Source organism: Ceratotherium simum, chromosome 17 (assembly GCF_057802395.1).
Source record: "Ceratotherium simum simum isolate JZ-2026a chromosome 17, ASM5780239v1, whole genome shotgun sequence".
Taxonomy (NCBI): domain Eukaryota; kingdom Metazoa; phylum Chordata; class Mammalia; order Perissodactyla; family Rhinocerotidae; genus Ceratotherium; species Ceratotherium simum.
Window position 1 is genome coordinate 243,905 of NC_141916.1, and position 22,629 is coordinate 266,533.

At 43.3% G+C, this 22,629-nt stretch overlaps 1 protein-coding gene across 1 annotated transcript in view; it reads right to left on the bottom strand.

Moving 5' to 3' along the window:
• The window catches only part of LGR5 (leucine rich repeat containing G protein-coupled receptor 5), a 119,923-nt gene that overhangs the window by 22,548 nt on the left and 74,746 nt on the right, over window positions 1–22,629 (bottom strand). The window contains 3 exon segments of the mRNA XM_004429417.3: window positions 1,628–1,699; window positions 3,345–3,560; window positions 16,509–16,580. Of these exon segments, the coding sequence (XP_004429474.3) occupies window positions 1,628–1,699; window positions 3,345–3,560; window positions 16,509–16,580 (360 nt within the window).

Sequence of the window (22,629 nt, forward strand, 5' to 3'; positions counted from 1 at the left end):
ATCACAAATCAGGATTCCCACTTGTCTGGCACAAACCATCCTTAAGCTACACCACAGGCAGGAAACTCCTGTCTTTTGTGGACATAAATATTCTTCCTGTTTGTAAATCTCTCCAGATGCTCTGTTTTGATTAAGCAAGGACTGGGCCCTTATAAATTACTTGGATTTCTAGTGAGGGAAAGGAAGAGGTTGGGAGTAACCAATTTACTGATCCTCTGTAGCCCTGGGCAGGGTGAGGGGAGAGGAGACAAGGACTCATATGAATTTGCCCTGAAATGTTTAACTCTATGGTATTTATATGCAATATTGGGTCCTCACCTCAAACATGGGGGAAAAAAAGAAAGACTCTTTATGGAAATACCCATCAAAGCCTATCTTGTCTTTGTTCCTGTTGTGTGGAAAAGGACTGGAAGGTGCTTTCCATTGCTAAGATTCCCCACCAGCCCGGTAGGAAGGGAGGAGTTCTAGTCTTTCCTAGCAGCTGAGGGGAACTGCTTGCCTGTGCCAGTGGGTTGACATCAAAGTCCTGCCTGGACAAGTTCGTCTTTGGTATCTCCTTATGAGGATGAGTCCTCCCCTCTAAGAGGAACAGAGTGAATGAAGGAGCTCTGGAAGGAGAGCTGCTGGTGTCATCGGCCTGGAGAAGACCACCAAAAGAGATAGTCCCTCAGGAAATTAGTGGAGCCAGATCTGGTTAAGAGCTAAATTGACCAAGTACAAATTGCTACGCTCTTACACAAACAAATAATGGGCTCCCAGGCCACCGGTGGTCTGTGGTCATCTGCTTCTGCAGCCCTGGGCAGAGGCTGCATTGTAGATTCCTATCTCACTTGAGTATTAAAAACCCACGAAAACTGTCCTCGCAATGGCTCTGGGACAGGCTCTAGGCAGTTAGCTGGCTGGACTCTATTTTATTACAAGTACCAACTCAGAACTGAACTTCAGTTTTGGAAGTGATATATGGCGGTAAACATGGATTTCAGAGTCAAACTAGAGAAAGAAGCAAATCTGAGTTATGTTACTGACTAGATAGGCATGTTGGTAAAATAACTCAACCTTACTAGAGCCTACGCTGGATAGCAATAGCTGTTCTCACAGGATGGCTGCAGGATTAACGGAAACAATTTGTGGCAAAGGCCAGTGCAATATATGGTCATAGATATACTCAATGAATGGTAGCTTTTATTACTTTTTAGTCTTTTGAATTGCTTTAGCATGAACCCTCACTGTTTGCTAGCGAGACGCCTGTTCATCTCAGATTGGTGAGTCCAGCACGGCCTCACTCAGTGGGAGGACCAGATGCAAAAGCAGTGAGCCTGAGAGTCCATACAGAAGTGACCCCTGACGGAGAGTCCACGTCCTAAGCAAAGAGTCCTGCTCAGGAGAGAACATCTCATTTAGCTTATAATGATTCCAACTAACTGACTGCTCTTGCTATATTAAAACAAAATTTCAGTCTTATTGTTTAGCTGTGTGCGTGTGTGTGTGATAAAGCCACCATAAATATCTGTCTAAAGCGCAGGCAATTTACCAAATCAAACAGCAAGTGTGACTCTGAGGCCACTTTGATTCCTCAGAATACTCATGAAAACACTGAGAGAGGGAAACAAATAAAAGGTCAACTCACAGAGTCTCCAGGCTGTGGAGCCCGTCAAAGCATTTCTTTCCCAGGGAGTGGATTCTATTGTTATGGAGATGCCTGCAGGAGAACGTGACAGACAGTTGTGAAGTAGAAACTTAGGCCCATGTTTTGATCGCTTAAATGGAAAGAAGCCTACACTAACGAATGCACTAGTTATATATACGAAATGCTTTGTTTAATGTTTTTTTTGAAGGCTACATGCCCCATTCACTGTTGGCACAGACAATTCTATTCCACAGAAATTAATGGGCAGTCACGGTTTTACCTCCTGGGTTTTTGCTATCAGGGAGTGCGGAATAATACGAGCAACATGGCTGATACAAGCATGGCTTTGGGAGGGAGGATGTTAAACAGAGATTCTGACTATCATTGACAAAAGGAGGATGCAGGGAAGGTCCCAGGCAAACCAGGCACATTTTCCATTAAAGCGGATGGCTTATCCTGGCTCCATTTCCAGGGTGGGGCCTCAGGTTAACAGGAAACAACAATTCCAGCCACAGAGAATGGTGATCAGATGTTTTGGATGCCCAAGGAGATTAGTGATCTTGATACAGTATTAAAGTGTACAACGATCATCTTTGCCTCAATGGCAAGTCAGGTCAGGGCCCTGAGAATAGCTGTGTGCATAACTGAAAACTGGACCAAGTCCCAAACGGATTTCTGGAAAATGGGCTTAAGGAGGACAGGGTGAAAAAGAATAGCTGGATCTCTGCAAACCCATTCCCTCTAGTGGAGGAAAAAATTAAAGCACTTACCCAGCTCCTGGCGGGTCAGTAGCATCATCTTTGTATGTAAAATTCAGTAGAGAAACTTGTTAATATCGCCCAAAATTTCTTATCCTTTCAGACTAAGGTTTTTATTCTAATAAATACATGTTGGTTTCATGTGACACCTATGTGACATTTACTGAGGATCTTCTATAGGCAACAGGTTGGGGAGGGGGATAGAGAGGACCTAAAAAGATGGTAAGATGCTCGTCAGCCCTCAAAGGAGAATACGCTAAGTGCCAGAGATGAACGTGTGGTCAGGAAAGTGGAACAACTGATGGCCGTGGTGGGCTGGGGTAGGAGAGACTGCGGAGCCTCCCTCACAGTTACTGCATGAACTGACCTCACAGCCTTCGGCAGTGCTGTTCTGCATCCGTGCTGGTTCACTATTATATTATACACGTGGGGCGTGCTGCCACACGCTTAAAGAAGACTGATGATTTTTCAAACTATTACTTGAGAATCATTTTGATTTACTTAAAATAATGAAATCTAGACCTACCAGAGAAAAAGCCATACAAATGCATAGCTTGCTGTCAAGAGTTCATGCTCACTTCCCTTCCCTTGGTAGGAGTTCAAGAAGTACTTATTAAATGATAAGAGGGCATATTTCAATTATAAATTATTATCAGAAACAGGAATTCTGATTAACCTCAGTCGCTGGACTAAATGTACAGCCCACAATGGGCTTCCCTAAGGCAGAGGTCGTGTTTATCATCTAGCAGCGCTTGGCACTTAGCAGGTGCTCGATAAATGTTGTTTAATTCTTTTACACAATTAGAACATTTATGAGTCATTTTAGGGAGAGGTTCAGGGGTTTTTCTTCCCTTAAAATGTCCCTGTTTAAGGTTTGAAGGGCCACCACTTTAAGGTCAAGGTCTTACAGAGAATTTAGAAACTGTTAAAAGAGAGAAAAAAAAATCAATAAAACTTACAGAACCACCAAGCTGGAGAGGTTTACAAAGGCGTGGTCTGGGATGTGGTGTATTTTGTTCAGGGCCAAGGTCATGGCCTGCAGTGCTGACAAGCTTCTGAAAGCCTGGATGGGGACTTCTGTCAAAGCGTTGTCATCCAGCCACAGGTGCCTCAGGGAGTACAGGCCACTGAAACAGCTGGGGGGCACGTGGCTGATGTGGTTGGCATCCAGCCGCCTGGGGAAGAAAGCAAGAATGGAGCGGGGAGCAAAGCCCAGACAGAAGACAGCCCTGCAAGGAGCCCACCGTGTGCAGATCCACAGGAAGAAGTGGAGCAGGGCCGGCCCTCAGGAGCCCCACAGCTGAGGCACTTTGCTCTCCGGGAAGGATCTCTTTCTCACTCATGAGCAGAACCGTTGCTTCTTGGGTCCTGCTGGCTGTGAAATTCCACGGTGCTGTGATTCTCTTCCAGGCTTGTGTGTAACGTGCTTTCATGCACAGGAGTGGCCCACCCGAGGCCGAGTGTCAGCGTGATGATCTGCCAGCTTTCCTTTCTGACCCCAGAGAAGACACCCTCTCTCCTCCCCCTCCCACTCCACGCCACACACATGCCTTGCTTTCCCCGACTGTTCTGAACACACTGCCCATACTGATCCACTAGTTTGTTCCTTAAGCCCTTGGAAAAGGTTATTTCAGTATTTGAAAGGGACTGAGTACTTTTTAAAGCTGAAGATATGCCCCAGGGAGAGGAGAGACGGCCTCTCCCTTTTTCAGGTACCGTGCTGAAAAGCCTGGACACTGCTGGCTTTCTTGCTCATCCTAACCATTTGCATTTGGCAGATGTTTGTTTTTCCTGACATTTTAAACAAATAATAAAATTAACAGCTTTCCCAGCTTTGGCTTCCTTTTTCCTCACACCATTTTTTTTTAATGGGGAAAGACATCTAAATGCAGGTCTGGTTAATGAGCTGCTGCAGCCTCAGAGCCAGCAGAGGGGTGCAATACATCTGCTTCACCTTAATCCCACACCAACAGAGGCTGTAATTCCCAAGTGACCGAACAGCAGACTGAAATTCTCTCTAAGGTGCATGAACAACAGGACCATCACTCGGCTGTGCTTCTGACAGCCCTCACTCATTTTTCCAATCTGTTCCTAAGGCTCACACATTTGTTTGCATTTTCAAAGCTAAGATTTAAAAAGAAGAAGAGTTGCATTTTAAGCAGTCCATGTATTAGGAAGGATCAGGAAATCATGAGTGGATTTTGAAAAATGTTTTAGGAAGCATTTAAGAATAAACAGATGCAGGAACCACACCAGGATCATGAAATAATCCCCTGCAAACCAACTTTAAACAATTTAGAAACAGAGAGAACGCTCTGTGGTGGGAGCTAATCTCTCTGGAGAGCAGCTCCCTCACTTTGGTCACAGATGTCACTCCCTCGTCCTCTGGCTCCTGCTTCTACCAACTGGACGGGACAGTGATGCCTTCAAGGCCCTGGGCCCAGTTCTGATAATAACTGAGATAATCAGTGTTAAGAGTTCCAATCACAGCCCACTCACAATTAAACTTCCAGGAGAACAACCATCATCGTAGGCAGCAGAAACACAGCTTCCACACATCTCAAGGTTCTGTAAACACACGGAGCTGGAAAAGTTTAGCAAAACTCAACCCCAGCTCTTCTCCTTTGCTCCAGCAACAATATGCTCGGCCCACGTTCACATAAGGTATTGTTTCCTGGGGAGAAGGAGGGATGGTGTTTGTTGGATTAGAGGTAAAGCACACATGTAAACTCTCCTTGACAACACACTGATTAAAGAATGAAGACTTCATTTAAATATGAGGAGCTTCCGCATGGTAGCTGACACTGATCGTTGCCAGTCGCTTATGCATCGAGACTACAAGTGGCTTCTGAGTCCTGAAAATGACCGCCCTTAAAGTTCAGTGTGCGCACTGGGGTGCATATATGGAAAAGGCTCTCTCATGTTGAGTTGGAGGCTCATCTTCTTCGATGTTTAAGTTACTACCAAAGTTCCTGCTGACTCTTGAAGTGACTCTAGTATTAGTTCTCAATGTTTATTGATTTCTGGATACAAGTCTTTCATGAATCACTTTGTTCCCCCCTAGAAAAAAGGATGTAATCTTGCCTCTACACTGTAATCTCAGAGCCCTTTGCTATCTGAAATGAAACAAGTAAGACGAGTAATTCTTCACAGTCCGAATACTCCAAATACTAACATTCCTAGACCCAGTACTTGAGGATCCTGTGTGCAGCACTAAAATGTTTCTCTGCCTCCACGGTTTCTTCAAAAAAGAAGCTCCCAGTAAATGAGACTCCTTCTAAATGCAGTGTTTCAAACGAAGTCCATGTCCACCTGGCCTCAGTGGTCCAAACCTAATTCAGAGTGGTATATTGTTCACACTCGGCGGCATTATCTGATTTAATCTGAACAGAAGATCCCAAGGCTAAAACGGAGTATGGAATTAATTATCCAGCCACTCATACCAGTGGTTCTTACAGAACAAGGTTAAGACTGGACAAAGCAGCTGGCACAGCACAAGTTGTGCCTATTCAGTGAGTAAACAAAGAGTTGTATCATGTCAATCTGGTCTTTGTGGGCAGCTAGACACTTTGTATTCATATGCTCAGAAAATGCAATATTTACACAGTGGGGTATAAGAAAAACATTACTACACAGTACATGAAAACACACATAAAAATGTGGTTCCATAATATTACCAGGAACAACAAAAATAACTACATTATATAGCTGTACTTTTTAAGTGTTTCTTGTTACCACTTCTATCTCATGCAAGTCACAAAGGGGGTCTGTGTGTGTAGGAGCTCAAAATCTGTGAATTAGTGCAGAGATTGGGATGAGAAATCTGGAGTCCAAGTCACTACAGGTGTTGTGTGACTTCAGCTTTCACGAGGATAACTCTCTGTCTTACAGGGTCGCTCTGTGATTAAAGGAAATAATATAATGGGGCTTCGTAAACTATAAAGCACCTTCATGACTTTAAATTATTATTACTTGAAGCTGGTTAACAGTTTGTGTTTTTGTCTTTTGACCTTCGAAACCATTCAGAGAAAAAGAAGTAAACTCAAATTTTGCCTTAGCCAAAAGTTGGTTAAAATGAGTGCTGGGTTGTCTGTGAATTTCAGTCCTGAGAAATGCAGACAACTTCTTTCATCCCTCATAACAGAAACAATTAAGAGGTGTCAGCAATTAGACTTAATAGAAGTTGCCTTTATTTTTCAGCCTTCAGTTATTACCATTAGGTGTGTGTGTGTGTGTGAACCTCAACATCATAAACGGCAAATAGTTTTGTTCCTGATGCATTACTGAGTACGACATCTTCATCTGCAGGCACAGAAGTGGTGATGTGTGATCGACACCACATTCTCAGAGACAGTTCCTAGCAGTAATCTTGGCATGGAAGTGCCACCAATAATCTGACAGAGCAGCACAAAAACTGCAGTCAGAAGCAGCAAAATAAATCACTAACAATGGGAGTGGCCCCGCCTTCTTTCAGACAAATGAAACCTCTTAATTATGAAATGCAATCTGGAAAGTAATCATTATATGGGAAATGGTGCCCATTTCCTGATGTCACTTAAAGCAAAATGAGAGAGAAAATAAAATTTCACCCCACTTCCCGTGTCATATACAACCACCTACATAATGTGCATATGGCGAATTAGGAAAATTAAGAAGCAAGTTAAGTCAAGACTCTGGCAGTTACTAACTCTGATTGGGGGCATATTGATTACTTTCTGGGAGGGTCAATTTTCATATCTGTGAAGCAGAATCTCAACAGGTCACAGAGTTGCTGTGGGAATCAAATGAGAAAATGAATGTGGGAGTGTTTTGTAAACAGTAAAGCACTCTACAAATGACAGGCTTTATTATTTGAGGAAAATCTTCACATTTAGGAAGTGGTATCACCGACCCCCCCAACCCTAAAAGTTTCTTTTATTTTTCCTGACAGTTCTTCACCCTTTGTAATTTCAAATCTTTCTAGAGGAGACTGCCTTTTTTTTTTTTTTGTCACATGGGCTGGCAGGACACAGCTGATCTTCTCCTCACAGAACATCCTTAACACGCGTGTTCAGTGGCTGCACTGTGTGTCTTGGGTAGTGTTCCAGGAAGGCCTCCCTCATACATCCTCTGTGTCGGGTCAGCCAAGGTCCACAAAGGCTACCATGGCTGAGGAGCGTGTGGCATCATCTGGTGCCAGAACAGAATGTGCATTAAGTCTAGGTCTCTGCAATGTCACCGAGGACTACAACTGATGGGAAATGGCTTTTCATCACTTTTGGGCATGTGTTGAAACGACTCCTGCTCTGAAGGGAGGACTTGAGGCTGGAGGACCCCACAATCGCCAGAGGGATTCTGCTGCACAAATTGCTTGGCCAAGCCGACTGTCTCCCCACCCCACCGGGACTGGTCAGGACCATCCGATTCACCTGACAGCTGCAGCAACTCTGAGTATCCACAGTAAGCGCCTGGAGTGTGGGTAACTCAGTTCCCAGATGGTCTCTGGGTCACCTTCCTATGGGAAACGTCTCACCCTCGCCCAAGCAATCCTCAAGATCTGCATAAAAGTGTTTCTCTGGGGCAGGGGTATCCTACTGCTTCCTGACTTTTTGTTGTTAGTGCTGTCGAGTGGATCCCAACTCCTTGCGACCCTGTGGACAGCAGAGCAGAACCCTGCCGGGTCTTTCTGCGCCATCCTCTCACTTTCTGGCGCTGTATGAGACAATGCTCCACTGCTATTCACAGGGTTTTCATGGCCAGTTTTTTCAGAAGTGGGTGGCCAGGTCCTTCTTCTGAGTCTGTCTAGTCTGGCAGCTCCATGAAACCCGTCCGCCATGGGGGACCCTGCTGGCGTTTGAAATCCCGGCAGTACAGCTTTCAGCGTCACAGCCACAGGCAGCCACCACAGTGTGACAACCAACAAATGGTGGTGTGGTCCCCTGACCAGGACACAAACTTGGACGGAATCTTAACCACTAGAGCTCCAGCCTCCTGACTGGACCCTCTAAAAACAGATGTGCTATAGAAACGTCACTCTGATAGCAGTGTGCAGGAGGGACTGGTGGGGAAGTGAGAGACCAAGGCAGCTGTGGTCATCAGGGTGAGAAGAGATGAGGGCCTGGAGGAAGTATGCAATGGAGAGGAGGGCCTGACATGAGGGATGTTGAATAAGTGAGTCTGACAGAACGTGGTGACCTGCCAGAGGAGGAGGCAAGGACACTGTGCGGCCTTCATGCTCCATCCTGGGCAACCGGGCAGACAGAGACCGTGGAAGAGCCCGAGTGAATGCTGCCCGGTGTTACGTAAACTGAAAATACAAAAGAACTGCATGTTCACTGTGAGTGCAGCTCTCGAATAGCAAGGTACCCTATGTGATGAAGAGCTAGAAGGTAACAGGCCAAAAACCAAGCTTTTATGTCAGGCAATGGCGAAAAAAAAGCTCATTTTCTTACCTTCTGTCTAAAGTTTCTCTATAATGTTTTCATGTTTAAAAGTTTAATTGCATGAATTTTATTTTTTAAAAGAACCATTTTGCCAATCTGCTCCACACTCCTGAAAGGAATTTTTGATTTATAAATAGCATTATTGTAGGGATTAAAGAGTCTTTGAGATCATTCTTGCTACTGATGTTCCAGAAAATGGCCCTTTGCATGTATGCACCTTGTATATGACACTTTGCCAACGTATCACATAAACTCACATCTTTGTTTGAGAATGTCTTTGATGAGCCATTAACTACAAGGAAGGAAGAGTCAGTCAAAAGGCCAGTGATCCTGGCTCATTCCACATCTGAGGCGACTGTAATAATGTCAGTCATTAACACGGATGACCCGAGGAAAAAAGCCACAGGTATGCAGAAGACTGCAGCTGAGGTTTAACCCAGCTCATGAGGATTCCTTCCCTATGCAGAACTATGAAGTGCGGCATTTTCGTGACTGTATCTTATATTTGGATGAGCATTTTTCTTCATAAGTTTTAAAGAAATAACCAACTGCCTTGTACATACATTTGTACACTGTGTGAGACCATCTTGAACAATTCATGAATAGTCAAAGGACCACAGTGATTTAGTTCATTTATAAAATTTTAAGAAATGAAAGCATTTTCAATTATTATCTTACTTTTGCCATGAAATGAAAATGGTGTAGTTCCAAGCTTGTATATAAATACAGTTCAACAAGGTACCTAAAGTCTTTGTTATGGTGAAATATTACTGCTTGGAAATTTTATTGCATTGGAATCAGTGGATCATTGGAGTTGAATTTGTTAGGGGATCATTATAATAATACTATCAGGATAGGATTTTATCTATATGAACTCCTATAGATTGAATTCATATTGATTTATATGATTTCTTAATAATAATGAGTCACTTTTGCTGTTAGCTTTGCTTTTTAATATTTATAGAGTGACCACAATGTGAGATTCCACCTTTTTTTTTTTTAAATAGGAATATTTTTAAAAAAATTTTTTGTGAGGAAGACCAGCCCTGAGCTAACATCCAATGCCAATCCTCCTCTTTTTGCTGAGGAAGATTGGCCCTGGGCTAACATCTGTGCCCATCTTCCTCTACTTTATATGGGATGCCACCACAGCATGGCTTCACAAGCGGTGCGTCGGTGCGTGCCCAGGATCTGAACCTGCGAACCCTGGGCCACTGAACCTGCGAACCCTGGGCCACTGAAGCAGAGCACACACACTTAACCGCTGCGCCATGGGGCCGGCCCCTGAGATTCCACCTTTTAAAGAAATTTCCCATCCATGTCCTAGGAAAATATTAAGCATATGAATTCATATAAATATCATGATTGCTTATATGGGAATTTCTGCTTTTGTCTTTCTAGTCTCCACCTTATTTATTGGTAAACAATGTAAATGAGGAAAAAAATTATTGCTTTAGATTTACCTCCGAAAAGGAAAAAAGTTTTCCATTTTTCCAGCTTGGGGAGAGAGAGTCTGCAAGTTCATTGGATGCAGTAATTTAGAAACTAGTCATCTGGCTTGACCAGCAGCCAGAAGAAGTGCCTAACGGAACTGAACCTCTGTCTCTCTGGCATCACTAGGGAGTGCAAGACTCCAGTGAGAAATATATTTTAATTTCGGTTTATACTAAGTTGCTCAGTTTCTCAAAGGCGACCGCTGCTGTGAATTTTATAACAGGGAGATGATCTACAGCCAAAGTAACATGAGTATTAACTTCTTCAGTTTCATTTTTTTCCATAGAAAACAAAGACCTCCTTTTTGTCAGAGGTACCATGAGTCTCCTGGTTCCACCAAGGTTTGGAATCTGGGGGTCATCTCTGAATCTTCATTGGCTTCCAGCCAATCATTGACCGAATTCTCTCCATTGATCTCCATCTCCCAGACTCTCCATTTCTCTGTCTAGTTGAGTCTCTTATCTCTTCACACCTGCATCACTGCCACAGCCTCTCAGCTGATCCTTTTGCTTTTGATCTCTTATCTCTTCAATTAATCCTGTCAGCTGCTGCCAGATTAATCTCCCTAAAGTTGTGCTCTATGTCATTCCCCTGTTAAGAATCCACCGTTCTTCCACATTACCATTCCTTTCAAACCCAAGCTCCCCATTCTGATATTCAAAGCTCTCCATCTACCTTAGCTAGCCAAACTTCTCTCTTATTTCTCTGTCCCAGTCAAGTCCCTTTTCTAGCTCCTGGTGGTAAAATGGGCAGATTTTGGAGCCAGAAAGACCAGAGTTCTTATCCCAGACTTTCCTTTAGCCTGCTTACATTACAAGCCATATGACCTTGAGAAGGTTAATTAACCTCTTAGCTCTTTGCTTCCTCATCACTAAGGAAGGGGTAATCTCAGCTTCTACCTCAGGAGGTTGCTGCAAGGATGAAGTGGGATGATGCAGGTACAAGTGCTGAATGAATATTGGTGGCTGCTGCCTTCATAACGCGTGTGTTAACCAGTTCCACATTCTGATTTTGTTCTTGCAATGTCCTCATGCTCTACTGCTTCTTCATGTGCCTTCTCACAGTTCTTCACAGACCCGTCTATCCTGAGAAGGGGACACGCTCTCCCCCATTCACAACACAGCCTTCCCACAGCCGTCATCCCTTTAGCTTCTCCAAGGAGTGTAACCTACTTTCCCAAGTTAACTTCCATTGCCCATCACAAGGCTAACAAAAGTTTATTTTGCTTCTCCTTTGACAACATCCATGTTCCCGTTTAGATACTTGTCTATCTGATATGACTGTCATGTATGTGATTTATCATAGCACTGGCAGATAACTTGCTGTAAGAATCTTTCACACATGGAGTCTTGCATAAAGTATTCACATTTTTTTTCATATATGATTCTGAGGACCATGCTCCAATTTGAGCTCTCTCTTTTCTTGTAAGCATTGTGTAGAAAAGCCTTTGCCACTGAAAGCAATTTTCTCCTAATGTTTAAATGAGGAGAGTGGACAAGGCAACACTTCTCTTCCTCATAACAATTCATCAGGTGCTGGTCTGTACGTGGTTCCGTGAAATAAACTCTTAACAATGCAATGGACAACAACCCTTGGCCTCCAGAACTTCCAAGTCTACCTTCATCCCAACATGTACCCTATATACTGGTACTTTTGTGAAAAAACAAAACAAACCAAAACCACAGTGTATTTTTAATGTGTAGGCTTGTAATTTCTCTTTCTGAAGACTACTTTAGTGGAAGCAATAATCTCATTAATACTAAAACCATTGGGTTTTTTCTTTCTTAACTCCTTTGATCCTTTAATCTTATCCTCTTGGCTACCTCACTCTGCCTTCCTTTTGTCTGCTCACAGCTCCTTGTCTTCCATTACATCCTTCCCATTCTATACCCCGGGTCTGAAAACCCGATAGGCTCCTGGATCTCAACAGGAGAAAACAGCTGCTGATTCTTCCTGCCTTCTTCTTGCTCAGTCCTGTGAGCCCCACTTCTGCCTCCTCACCTATTTCTCTAGCTTACTCTCTTTTTGGACTATTATCAGCAAAACCCAACTAGGAAGAGTGTGGGTGAAGTTATGGACGTTTCACAGGATCTAGGGGTGGGGTCTGTAGCCTTGAAGCTAATATCACAATAAGATGCATGGGCAGATGTTTCACGCAGGAATTATACATTCTTGGATTTTAAAATACAGTCTTGTACTCTGAAGATGAACATTAGCTAATCAGAGGATAGAGACAACACAGAAGATGCATTTAACTCCCCTTTCCTTTTCTATTGGTAAATGAACCCATTATTTTTATGATTGTGCATATTCCACAATTAGCTTCGCTAGTGCAGACTTGGAATGAAAAACAACATGGATTAAATAATACTCTGGTTAATTGGACAAACATGAATATGTCATTGTCTTTGATCATCTTGAACTCCACTAATGACAATGAGATGGTTGAATATCGTTAATGACTATCAACAAATAAGGGGATGAGTGTTTCATAGATTGATTTCTTAACTATTCATATACAGGTGCGAGGGTATGGGAGGGTTAAGTTTCGAGTTTCCATCAAATCACTGTAATCTGACCCTAGTCCTCAAATGACTATAATGCCAGAAGTTTCTTGGTGAAATACAACTCACTGTGAATTCTGATTACATTTCCTATTCCCTTCCAAAAAACAGAGAGGAAATTAAGTTATCTTTGATTACATTACAAAAATCCAATTGGTGTCTGGGCAGTCATGACCATGTTAGAAGCCAAATGTACTGTTGTACAGAGGCAGGCTCTGGGCTACTGAGCTCTGGACATGGCTTTGCCCTCTTATTCTTGAGCCCAGCAATTTGTAAGCATCAGGAGAGAGTTAAAAGAACACAAATGTACCTATGTGTTTTCATTATGAACAAGGCAAAATATATTTTGTTTATGTGGAATAAATAGAAAATCACATCCTTTGAAACATGAGTGCATTTGTTTCTTCCTCACAGTAATGTTACCAATTTCAATATATCAAGTTTCTTAAACTTTAACTTGGAACTCAACTTTCACTCCGTGAAGCCAAGTCCATACGGGAGGAGCAAAGTAAACCAGCAATCTATTTCAGTAGTTCTCAATCATTTTTCGTTCATAGACCACTTTGTTAATGTCATAGAACACTAAAAATTTTAATTTCTCAAATACATTGTGCATACAATCATCTGACGATTTTGTTAAAATGAAGCATCTGATTAAGACAGAGATGAGGCCCAAGGTTTTGCACATCTCAGGAGGCGTTGATGCTCTGGTCCATGGAACACAATGGAATAGCAGGGTTATATGGCATGTGGCCTCCTACCTTTATCTGCCCCAGATTGTCAGTAGACTTATTAGGCAGATGTGAGCTGTTTCAATTCAACAGTAACAAGGCAATCCCTGACTATTTCATATTCTAAGTATATTATTATTATATTGGAATGTAAAGTATGGATTTTGTTATTATTTCAGGTTTGAAAACAGTTCGGGAGAATACTTGCAGACCACCTGAAGCTATGCTGCAGGACATGAGTTTTCCCAATCTTCCCTTTAAGAAGCACTTAACTATATAATTAAACCAGTTAGAAAACAGCAATGCTTGGGTCCTGTTCGCAGAGATTCTGATCTTAATTGTTCTGTGTGCAGCCTAGGCTTCAGGGTCTCTAGAGGATTCTTCTTCGAAACTAGGGTTGAGAAGCCCCCCTTTAGAAGTTACGAGGCCAGGATGTGTAGGGGCAATGCCTTCACAGCCTCTGTAGGGTGCAGAGTGATTTTTAGAGGGTAAATGTACGATACAGGAAAAGAATAATGTGGAAAAAATAGAGTGTACTCGAGAGAGAGAAAAAGAGGAATCATTAGAAAAAGGGCTGGGGGAAGGTCTAAGGGTTGCTCCTGTCCGAGAAGAGCTGGGTAACCGAATGGGGGCCTCCCACAGGTCTCCGCCTCATCATTCCTCGTGTTGATATGGAAGTAGCACGAAGGCCAAATTTGGCATGGGAAATGAACGGAGGATGGAAAAGAATGCATGTTTGTAATGACCATTAAACTTAAAACCAACATTTTTGGTTTGGAGCTGCTTAAAGGAAGCAGAAGGAAAACTATTAAACGCTCTGAATCCAGGACAACAGTTAAAACTGTAAAGGGCTCACTGTGGCCCAACTTCCAATCTCGGTAAGAGGCGCCTTGGTACAACACAGCGTCTATGGTTGGTGGTGAAGTCTATGTTTATAATGCTTTTTGTCAAATCTTAATTCTTGTATCAAAGCAGCACACAAAAAATGTAGGTGAGAAAAAGTGGCACAGCACACACCACCAACACTCAAACCCCTTCCCCGGGATCTGAGTGCTCTGGGCAAAGGGACTCGACAGATGTCACGTAACAGCCTGCACTGGGCGCCGTGTGTCCATCCAGATGCCTCTGTGTGGACTTGAGAAGCGTTGCATGAAGTTAACCCTCGGCTTTTTCACAGGGAGCACATACTCATAAGGTTTCAAATGTAATTGTTTTTGTGAACCAGAAACCAAACACAAGAGACACCTGGTGAACAGCAAACATCTAGATGGTAAGAAACTAAATCTGAGCACCTTCATCAGAGAGGCACCACGTGGTTTCTCTTTCTTAAAGAGCTCACTTCTGTGTGTGTCCTGCTGTGATCCTGTTTCAGCTGATAGTGGTTTTTGGTTACAAACTCTTATCCTTCTATCTTCAGCCTACCTCACAGCTGTTTAAAGTTCCTCCTGGCCCTGCTATCATCTTGCTTTCAATTTAGCCACTAGACCCTGTGCCCTGACACAGACACCCAGCTGGAGAGGGTTCTGCTTCTTTCCTTCAGGGAGAGGCTCAAGTAACAAAGGAGCCCCGAGCCTGTGATGGCATCAAGGAGCTCCCGAAAATGCATCAGACCTACCCATGCCACGAAGGACTTGGGGGCAGTTTATCTATGGGCTGGTGAAAACCTAGGAAGTCATTTTTTTGACTGGAGTAAAAAGCTTAAAATGATCTCAAGTACAGATTTGCTTTCATTAAAAGAAAAAAAGATCAAAGGAAGAAAGTATCATCTCCAAATCTCACGTCCCTCCTTCTCTTGTGTCACCTCAGTAAAAGGCATTAGCAGACGGCTATAATTATTAACCAATGGATTCTGTACAATGATTTCCAACTAGAGGCTGCAGTACTTGCCTTTCTTATGCGTGTATCTCCCGCATCATTCTAGACCAAGAAACCTGTCTTCTGTTCGACAGACGACGACCTCCAGTGTAAAGAAGATGAAAGCATGTGTTCTGCATGTGTACACCATGAACCATGTGACACACTGTGAACATCTACACCTTCTGATGAGATCAAGACGTATGGACCAGGCACTTGTGGCACAGTCTTGCCCAATAATCACTGTAACAATTGCTTACAACCCAAGCTCCAAAACATCTAGCTGGTACGAAAATTCTTTTTGTGAAGAATAACTAATTTTTATTTATTCAGAGGTTATGAATCAGCGGAAGGTGGAAACTCCTGATGGAAAAGTTGTGGATTCAGAGCAGGGACCACCAACCCCACCACGGTGTATGTTTGTGTGTGGCTGTGTGCGTATCTGTGAGATTGTGAGGATCTTTGTGTGGCCGTGTGTGGTGATGGGCAGGCTCTTGGTTTGTAGGTCTGTGCAGTGAGGCTTTAAGATATACTCTTAGATCTTAGGCTACTGATTTGAGGACCCCGATGTACACACAGAACTTGAAATATTAAGTCTTTGTTTTAACTCAGCAAATTTCATTACAAGGCAGCTCAGATAATCAAAAACAGAATAAATTGAAGATGTCAAGATGTCTAGATCGTGACATCCATTTTTCTACATAAAAGGAGAAAGTATTATTCCTGATTTGAATTCAGGAACTAAAATACTACAGGGGAATGTAGGACAAGATGCCGGAGGCAGATGTTTGTCCTGAGAGAGCAGCATACATCAGAGGCACTTTAACAGCAGGTTCTATGATTAAGGCTCAGCCCTGAAGCCCAAACTCCAACACTGTTCCTCCGGCACATATTGTCTAATGAGGACGTGAAGAATGCTTGCTCTGATGGAGCTCTTATTCACAATCTGTTTAGGTATGGCTCCCAACCAAGGAATTTACTAAAGTGATCAACTGGACATTTCAAAGGGCTTTCCCAAATTGACCCTGAGTATATTTTGCAATTTCAAGTATACGTACAGGGATTGAAGGCTTCGTAAATTCTGCAGAGCTTCCGTGGGTACCTGTCTTAGGTGATTATTCTGCAGCATACTGCAATTAAAACAAACAAAGACGTTAAAGAGAATTAGCAATAATTGAAAATGACCAGCCATAGCAGTGCCAGGCACTGTTCTAGGTGACGGGGGAACAGCAGAGCATCAGAGGAAACCTTGGCCCTTGGGGAGCTTACGTTCCTGTGAGGAGCGACAGATAACTACAAATTAACTACAAATTAACCAGTGACTACATAAGGTCAGACAGGTGACAGATACCATGAACGAAAAGCAAAACGTGGGTTTGGGACAGACAGTAACAGGGCAGTGAGTGAAGACACTGACTAGGTGACGCTTGAGCAGAGACTAGGATGGAGTCAGGGAGCGAATCACGGGAACATCTCGGAAGAGCAAGTGCAGAGGCGCTGAGGTGGGAGCTTGATGACCTGTGAGAGGAGCAGCTGAGTGTCCCTGGTGAGCCAGGGGGAGAGACGAGAGCGGGTGGGAGAGGAGAGCCGAGGGTCCCCGGTGACCGAGGGGGTGAGACGAGAGCGGGTGGGAGAGGGGAGCCGAGGGTCCCCAGTGACCGAGGGGCAGAGACGAGAGCGGGTGGGAGAGGGCAGGGAGGGGGTCTCGTGAGGACGCCGCAGGTCACCGTGAGGCTGTGTTTTCAGCGTGAAGAGGACTTTGTGGAAGGTTCACGTGGGGAATGACGGGATCTTGGCTATGCTTTGAAGGCTTGTGAAGGCTTGCTGTGGTGACTGTGATCAGACGAAACAGACATAAGGACAGCACTGGGAGGCTCGCACGCGCCTCGCACACTTGGACACGATTTAAATTCTTTCTGTGTAGTATTTGTGCTTTGTTTTCCTGGGTTCAACAGTCCTTTCAGAACATGGGGGCTACAGGATCAAAACACCTGGCAAGAATGAAATAAAAGCAGATCTCTGCTAGCGGGGAAAAAATTCCCATTACATTCCTTAAAGTTTGCTGCCTAATGAATAAACGTTTATAACGCAGCCATTTTGCAGCCATTTCCCGCCCCCAGTATTTCATGTTCCATGTAAGCCAGAGACAGAAGACTATTTTAGGAAAGCAGACATTTTTAGGAAATATTTTTACTTATTAGGTCACAAACTTATATTTGGATTTCAGAAACAATTTGCCTGGTTCTCTCTTCTCCACAACCGAAGTTTCTTTTCATTAGGTGACTAGCTGGGATTCACCCCAGAAATGTCTAACTCCAAACCCTGATGCACTTCACTGTGCCCTGCGGCATCCTCTCAAGAATGTCTGCTGAAGGCACAAATTCTCAGATCATATGTGAGGGTATTAGTAAGGTACGATTAAGAGCACGGGTTCTTGAGTCTGATTACTAGAACTGTGGCCTCAGTGAATTACCCAGTCTCTCCATGACTCAGTGACCTGTAATAATACCCACCCCCAGGGCCTACTGATGATCCAGGGAGGGACAGCACATAGAACGACACTGTTGCGTGGTAAACATTTAGCAAAGGTCAGCCCTTTTTGTGTGAATTGATAAACTCCTTCTCAAACTAATCGTAGTGATACTGCACTGGACATGACATTTTAATTAACGAGTTAACAAAAAAGAAAAATCTATGCCAGTGGTTCTCAAACTTTAGGGCTCATCAGAACCTGCTGCAAAGCTTGTGAAAACAGTTTGCTGGGCTCCACCTCAAAGTTTCTGGTTTAGTAGGTCTGTGGGGGCCAGAGAATTTGCATGTCTAACAAGCTCCCAGGTAATTCTGTGCTGCTGGGCAAGGCACCCACGCTGAGAACCACCCTGTGCTGTGCCAAATGTTGCTAGCTGAATATTTTCATCTGAACTTGAGGCCACACGGAGCTTGGAGATGAGGCCTGAGTCCTGAGTCTTGGCAAGCACACCATTTGATCTCCTGACCCTGGGCCTCTTATCTGTAAATGGGAATTGAATAATATCATCTGATTGATAGGTGTTGGAGGATTAAAATATGAAGGTATTTATAATACTTGCACATATGCAAATATGAGCTTACGTGCAAATAAGATGTGAAAAATATTTGGAGATCATAAAATTTATGCTTTTCTCACTATGGCTGAGATTTTTTTTCTTAAGGAACATAAATCTGTCACTTGTATTCCAATAGTTTTACTCAAGTAATTTCATTACGTTAAACTTGAATTCAACTAACTTTTCATAAATCAAGGGTCTCAAAATGTATTGGTTCCTTATGAACAAAGTCAGGTTTTAGGGAGATCTCACACTTTACTTCCCAGTTAGGGAATTGGGAAAATAGTAGCTTGAATTCCATATTTTGCGTAATTTAGTTTAATATTAAAAGTTTACATTTCTATGTTATTTTACACTTTTCCAAGCAGTATTAATATATAATTTTAACTTCAAAGAAATGTTTTCTAAGTCACTCATTAATTGAGTGATAAATTTAAATGATGATAAGATACAGATAATGGACTTAATCAATGTCTAAACTTTGTAGGCAACGTATTACTGGTACAAAGTGTGTATTGAATTGTCTTTCTAACCTATTCTGATATAGAGCTGCAATTTTCTGATTCTGTCTATTTATCTCTTTGCTCAAAGCTTTGTAAACCTTTGCCTTTTTGTTTCAGGTAGGAGGGCCTCCTTAATCATTTCTTATAAGGGGAGGTCTAGTGGTGATGAACTCCCTCAGCTATTGTTTAGTTGGGAAAGCTTTTATTTCTCCATTGTATCTGAAGGGTAGTTTCGCTGGATAGAGTATTCTTGGCTGATAGTTTTTGTCTTTCAGTATTGTTGAATGTATCATTCCATTCTCTCCTAGTCTGTAAGGTTTCCACTGAGAAATCTGCTGAAAGCCTGTTGGGGTTCTTTTGTAGGTTATTTTCTTCTCTCTGGCTGCCTTTAATATTTTTTCTTTGTCATTGACTTTGCCAGTTTTACTATTATATGCCTTGGATAAGATCTTTTTGCATTGATGTAATTAGGAGTTCTACTGGCTTCATGTACTTGTAAGTCCAGTTCCTTCCCCAGGTTTGGGAAGTTCTCAGCTATTATTTCTTTGAACAAAGTCCCTGCTCCCTTCTCCCTCTCGAATACCTGTAAGCCTTATATTACTTTTCCTGATTGAGTCAGATATTTCTCGAAGAATTTCTTCATTTTTTAAAAATCTTAGTTCTCTCTCCTCCTCCACCTGAATCATTTCTAGGTTTCTATCTTCAAGCTCACTGATTCTCTCCTCCATAAGGTTGGTTTTATTTTTTATGCTTTCTACATTAGTTTTTATCTCATTAGTCATGTTCTTCATATGCAGAATTTCTGTATGTGTTTTTTTAGAGCTTCATTCTCTTTGGTGAAGTACTCCTTCTGTTCATTAATTTCACTCCTGAGTTCACTGAACTGTCTTTCTGAGTTTTCTTGTAACTCATTGAGTTTCTTTATGACAGCTATTTTGAATTTTCTGTCAGTCAGATTGTAATCCTCTGTGACTTCAAGTTTGGTTTCCAGAGAGTTGTTGTTCTCTTTCTGTTCTTCCATGTTATCACAGTTCTTCATGGTGCTTGATGAGTTGATCCTCTGCTGGCACATTTGTGGTAGTAAACACCTTCCTTATTTGGGTAAGGCTTTGGTTACTTTGGTTCTGAGCTGCTTCTGGTGGTATTTGAGAGCCTGCACTTTCCACCCTTGACTGCTTCTGCCAGATGTGTCATCAGTGCCCTCCTTGTGCTGTTTGTGTCTCTGAGGTTGCTGGTGCCTTGCTGCTTTCGATGTCACTGCAGTCCCAGTTGTTGCCACTGGGGTCACCAGGCCTTGAGCACTTCTGCTCCTGCCAGGGTTGCCTGGGTCCTGTGTTCCCCCACTGGCTCTCCACGGGCTCAGGTGCTGCTGCCTTGTGCACCACCTGTGCCGCTGCTCCTGGGTTGTCTTGGGGTGCTGGCTGCACCGCTGCTGGGGGTGCTGGGTTCACAGGTGTTGCTGTTGCCATTGGGGCCCAGGTTCTTGTATGCAGCCCCACTGCTGGTAGAGCTGGTATTGGGGGTGCTGCCACTGCGGGCCGGATCTCAGGTGCTGCTGTGGTTCCTGAAGCCTCAGATCGCAGGTGCCACCTGCCACTGCTGGGGGAGGGGCAGGGGCTAAGCTACACGTGTTGTTGCTGGCCCTGTAGTCTCTGGTCACTGATGCCCACCAGTGTGCTTTGTGAGACCTCAGGTCAGGGCACTCTGCTCCTGCCAGTGAAATCCATGTTTTGGTTGCTGTCCCCACTGCTGGAGAGACCAGTGCCACTGCCAGGGGAGAAGGCGGGGGCTGGGTCGTCAGATCCACTCTGTGTCCTGAAGCCTCAGGACATGTGCACCACCGCCACCACTGGGGCAGGGGCAGGGGCCAAGCCAATGGTTGCCCCTGCAGCCCGTGGTTGTTGGCATGTGTGCCAGTGTGAGGATCCATGTTTTGGATCACTGCTGCTGAGGGGGAGCCAGGGGGCTGCTCCCCTAGTTCTTATTGCCTCCCAGAGGTCTAGTCCACCACCTTCAGATGCATAGATGCATGGATCACTCAGGTGTTCTGGTGTGCTGTGCAGGGGGTCCTTTGTGGATCACTGGATGTCTGACTGGTTGTAACTTTGAGGGGAAAGACACTCCCCCATGATGCTGAGTCACTCCCTCAATTGTCTTTCTATGCTTTGCTAATCAAACAATGAAACTATTAATATGTGGTTTTCCTAAAATAGTGGAAAATTGGAGTAGAGGATAAGAGATATTTAGATGGTTTCCCTTCATTGAATAGTTGCAAACTGTCTCAGTAGCTTTATATATCTGGCTTCAGAAAATGGAACTTAAATGAGCTTTACTAATGCTAACTTATAAAGCTACCCCTAGCCACCTCCTAGCAATTTAAGTTTTCAACTACTTCTACTAGTAAAACACCAAAAATATAATTTAAAAAATTACTTAATTTAAGTCCTGATCGCTCCCTAAATAAAGAACTTTTGTTTAATTACTTTCAAATGACAAAACAAGAGCAAGTTATCTCGATTATATCCTTGTAGGTCTCCAACGAGTTAATTAGAAAACTCTGTTTTTGTTTAAGATATTCCAGTGGGAGACAAGTTAAGAGTTTACAGCACTATAGAGTGCCATTGAAACAGAAAGCTTTCAGAACACGGCTGCTGTTTCTCCTACCAACACTCCTTCATTTGACGCACTGCACATAAGCAGAATGTACCAGGAACTGAACACGGGTTTAGGCACTGTAACTCCATTTTTATCATTTACATACGGGTAAGAAAAGAAAATGAAACACTTTCCCTAGAGACAAAGGATGACTTCATATTTTCTGAAGTTCTTGCCCTGAGGAGCTTTAAAATATTCCCTATTCCATATAGCATCCCATGCTGCTCTAACAATATGGTTTCTTGGTTATCGTTTTTGCCAACAGGAATAAGTAAGAACAGGTGCAGTGAGGCAGAGGGAGATGAAAGGGGACTTCGAAACAATCAATGGTTTGATCCTTAGGTTCCCTCTGCCTCACTGTCCTGAGTTTAGAAATCAGATAACTATTGAGACTCTATTCTGGGCCCACATGGGAATGAGACAGTTTTGGCTAATTGTGACTTTTTTGTGGTTAGTTTCACCATCACCTCCAGGTGGCTTTGGTTCTGGCTGGGTGGCAGGAGGATGAGCCATCCCTTGACTGAGTGGCCAATCCAAGAACATGAAATCTTTACTGATGATAGCCTGGTTCAGAGTTCCACTGGACTGGAAATTCTGCAATACAGAACCAACAACCTATTTTTTATGAAGGCCAATATTTACAGGGATAATAATCTTAAATATTAGTTATCTTCCAGAGCTCCCAGGAACCAGATTTCAGATGTAAAACAGTCCCAGCTGAGGAGGGCGCTGTCTTCATTCTCCATCTGAATGGACTGGGTTACTTCACCCTTCTCTTCTAGTATACGCCCTCCTTACCCTTCTACTGGTCAGGGCCCCAGACAAATACTTCTTTTGTATTGTCCTCTCACCATGCTACAATATAATCAGTTATTTCTTTCTCCCAACGACTTTTGGACTTTATAAAACATTTGAGAGAGCTCCCACGAGGGTGG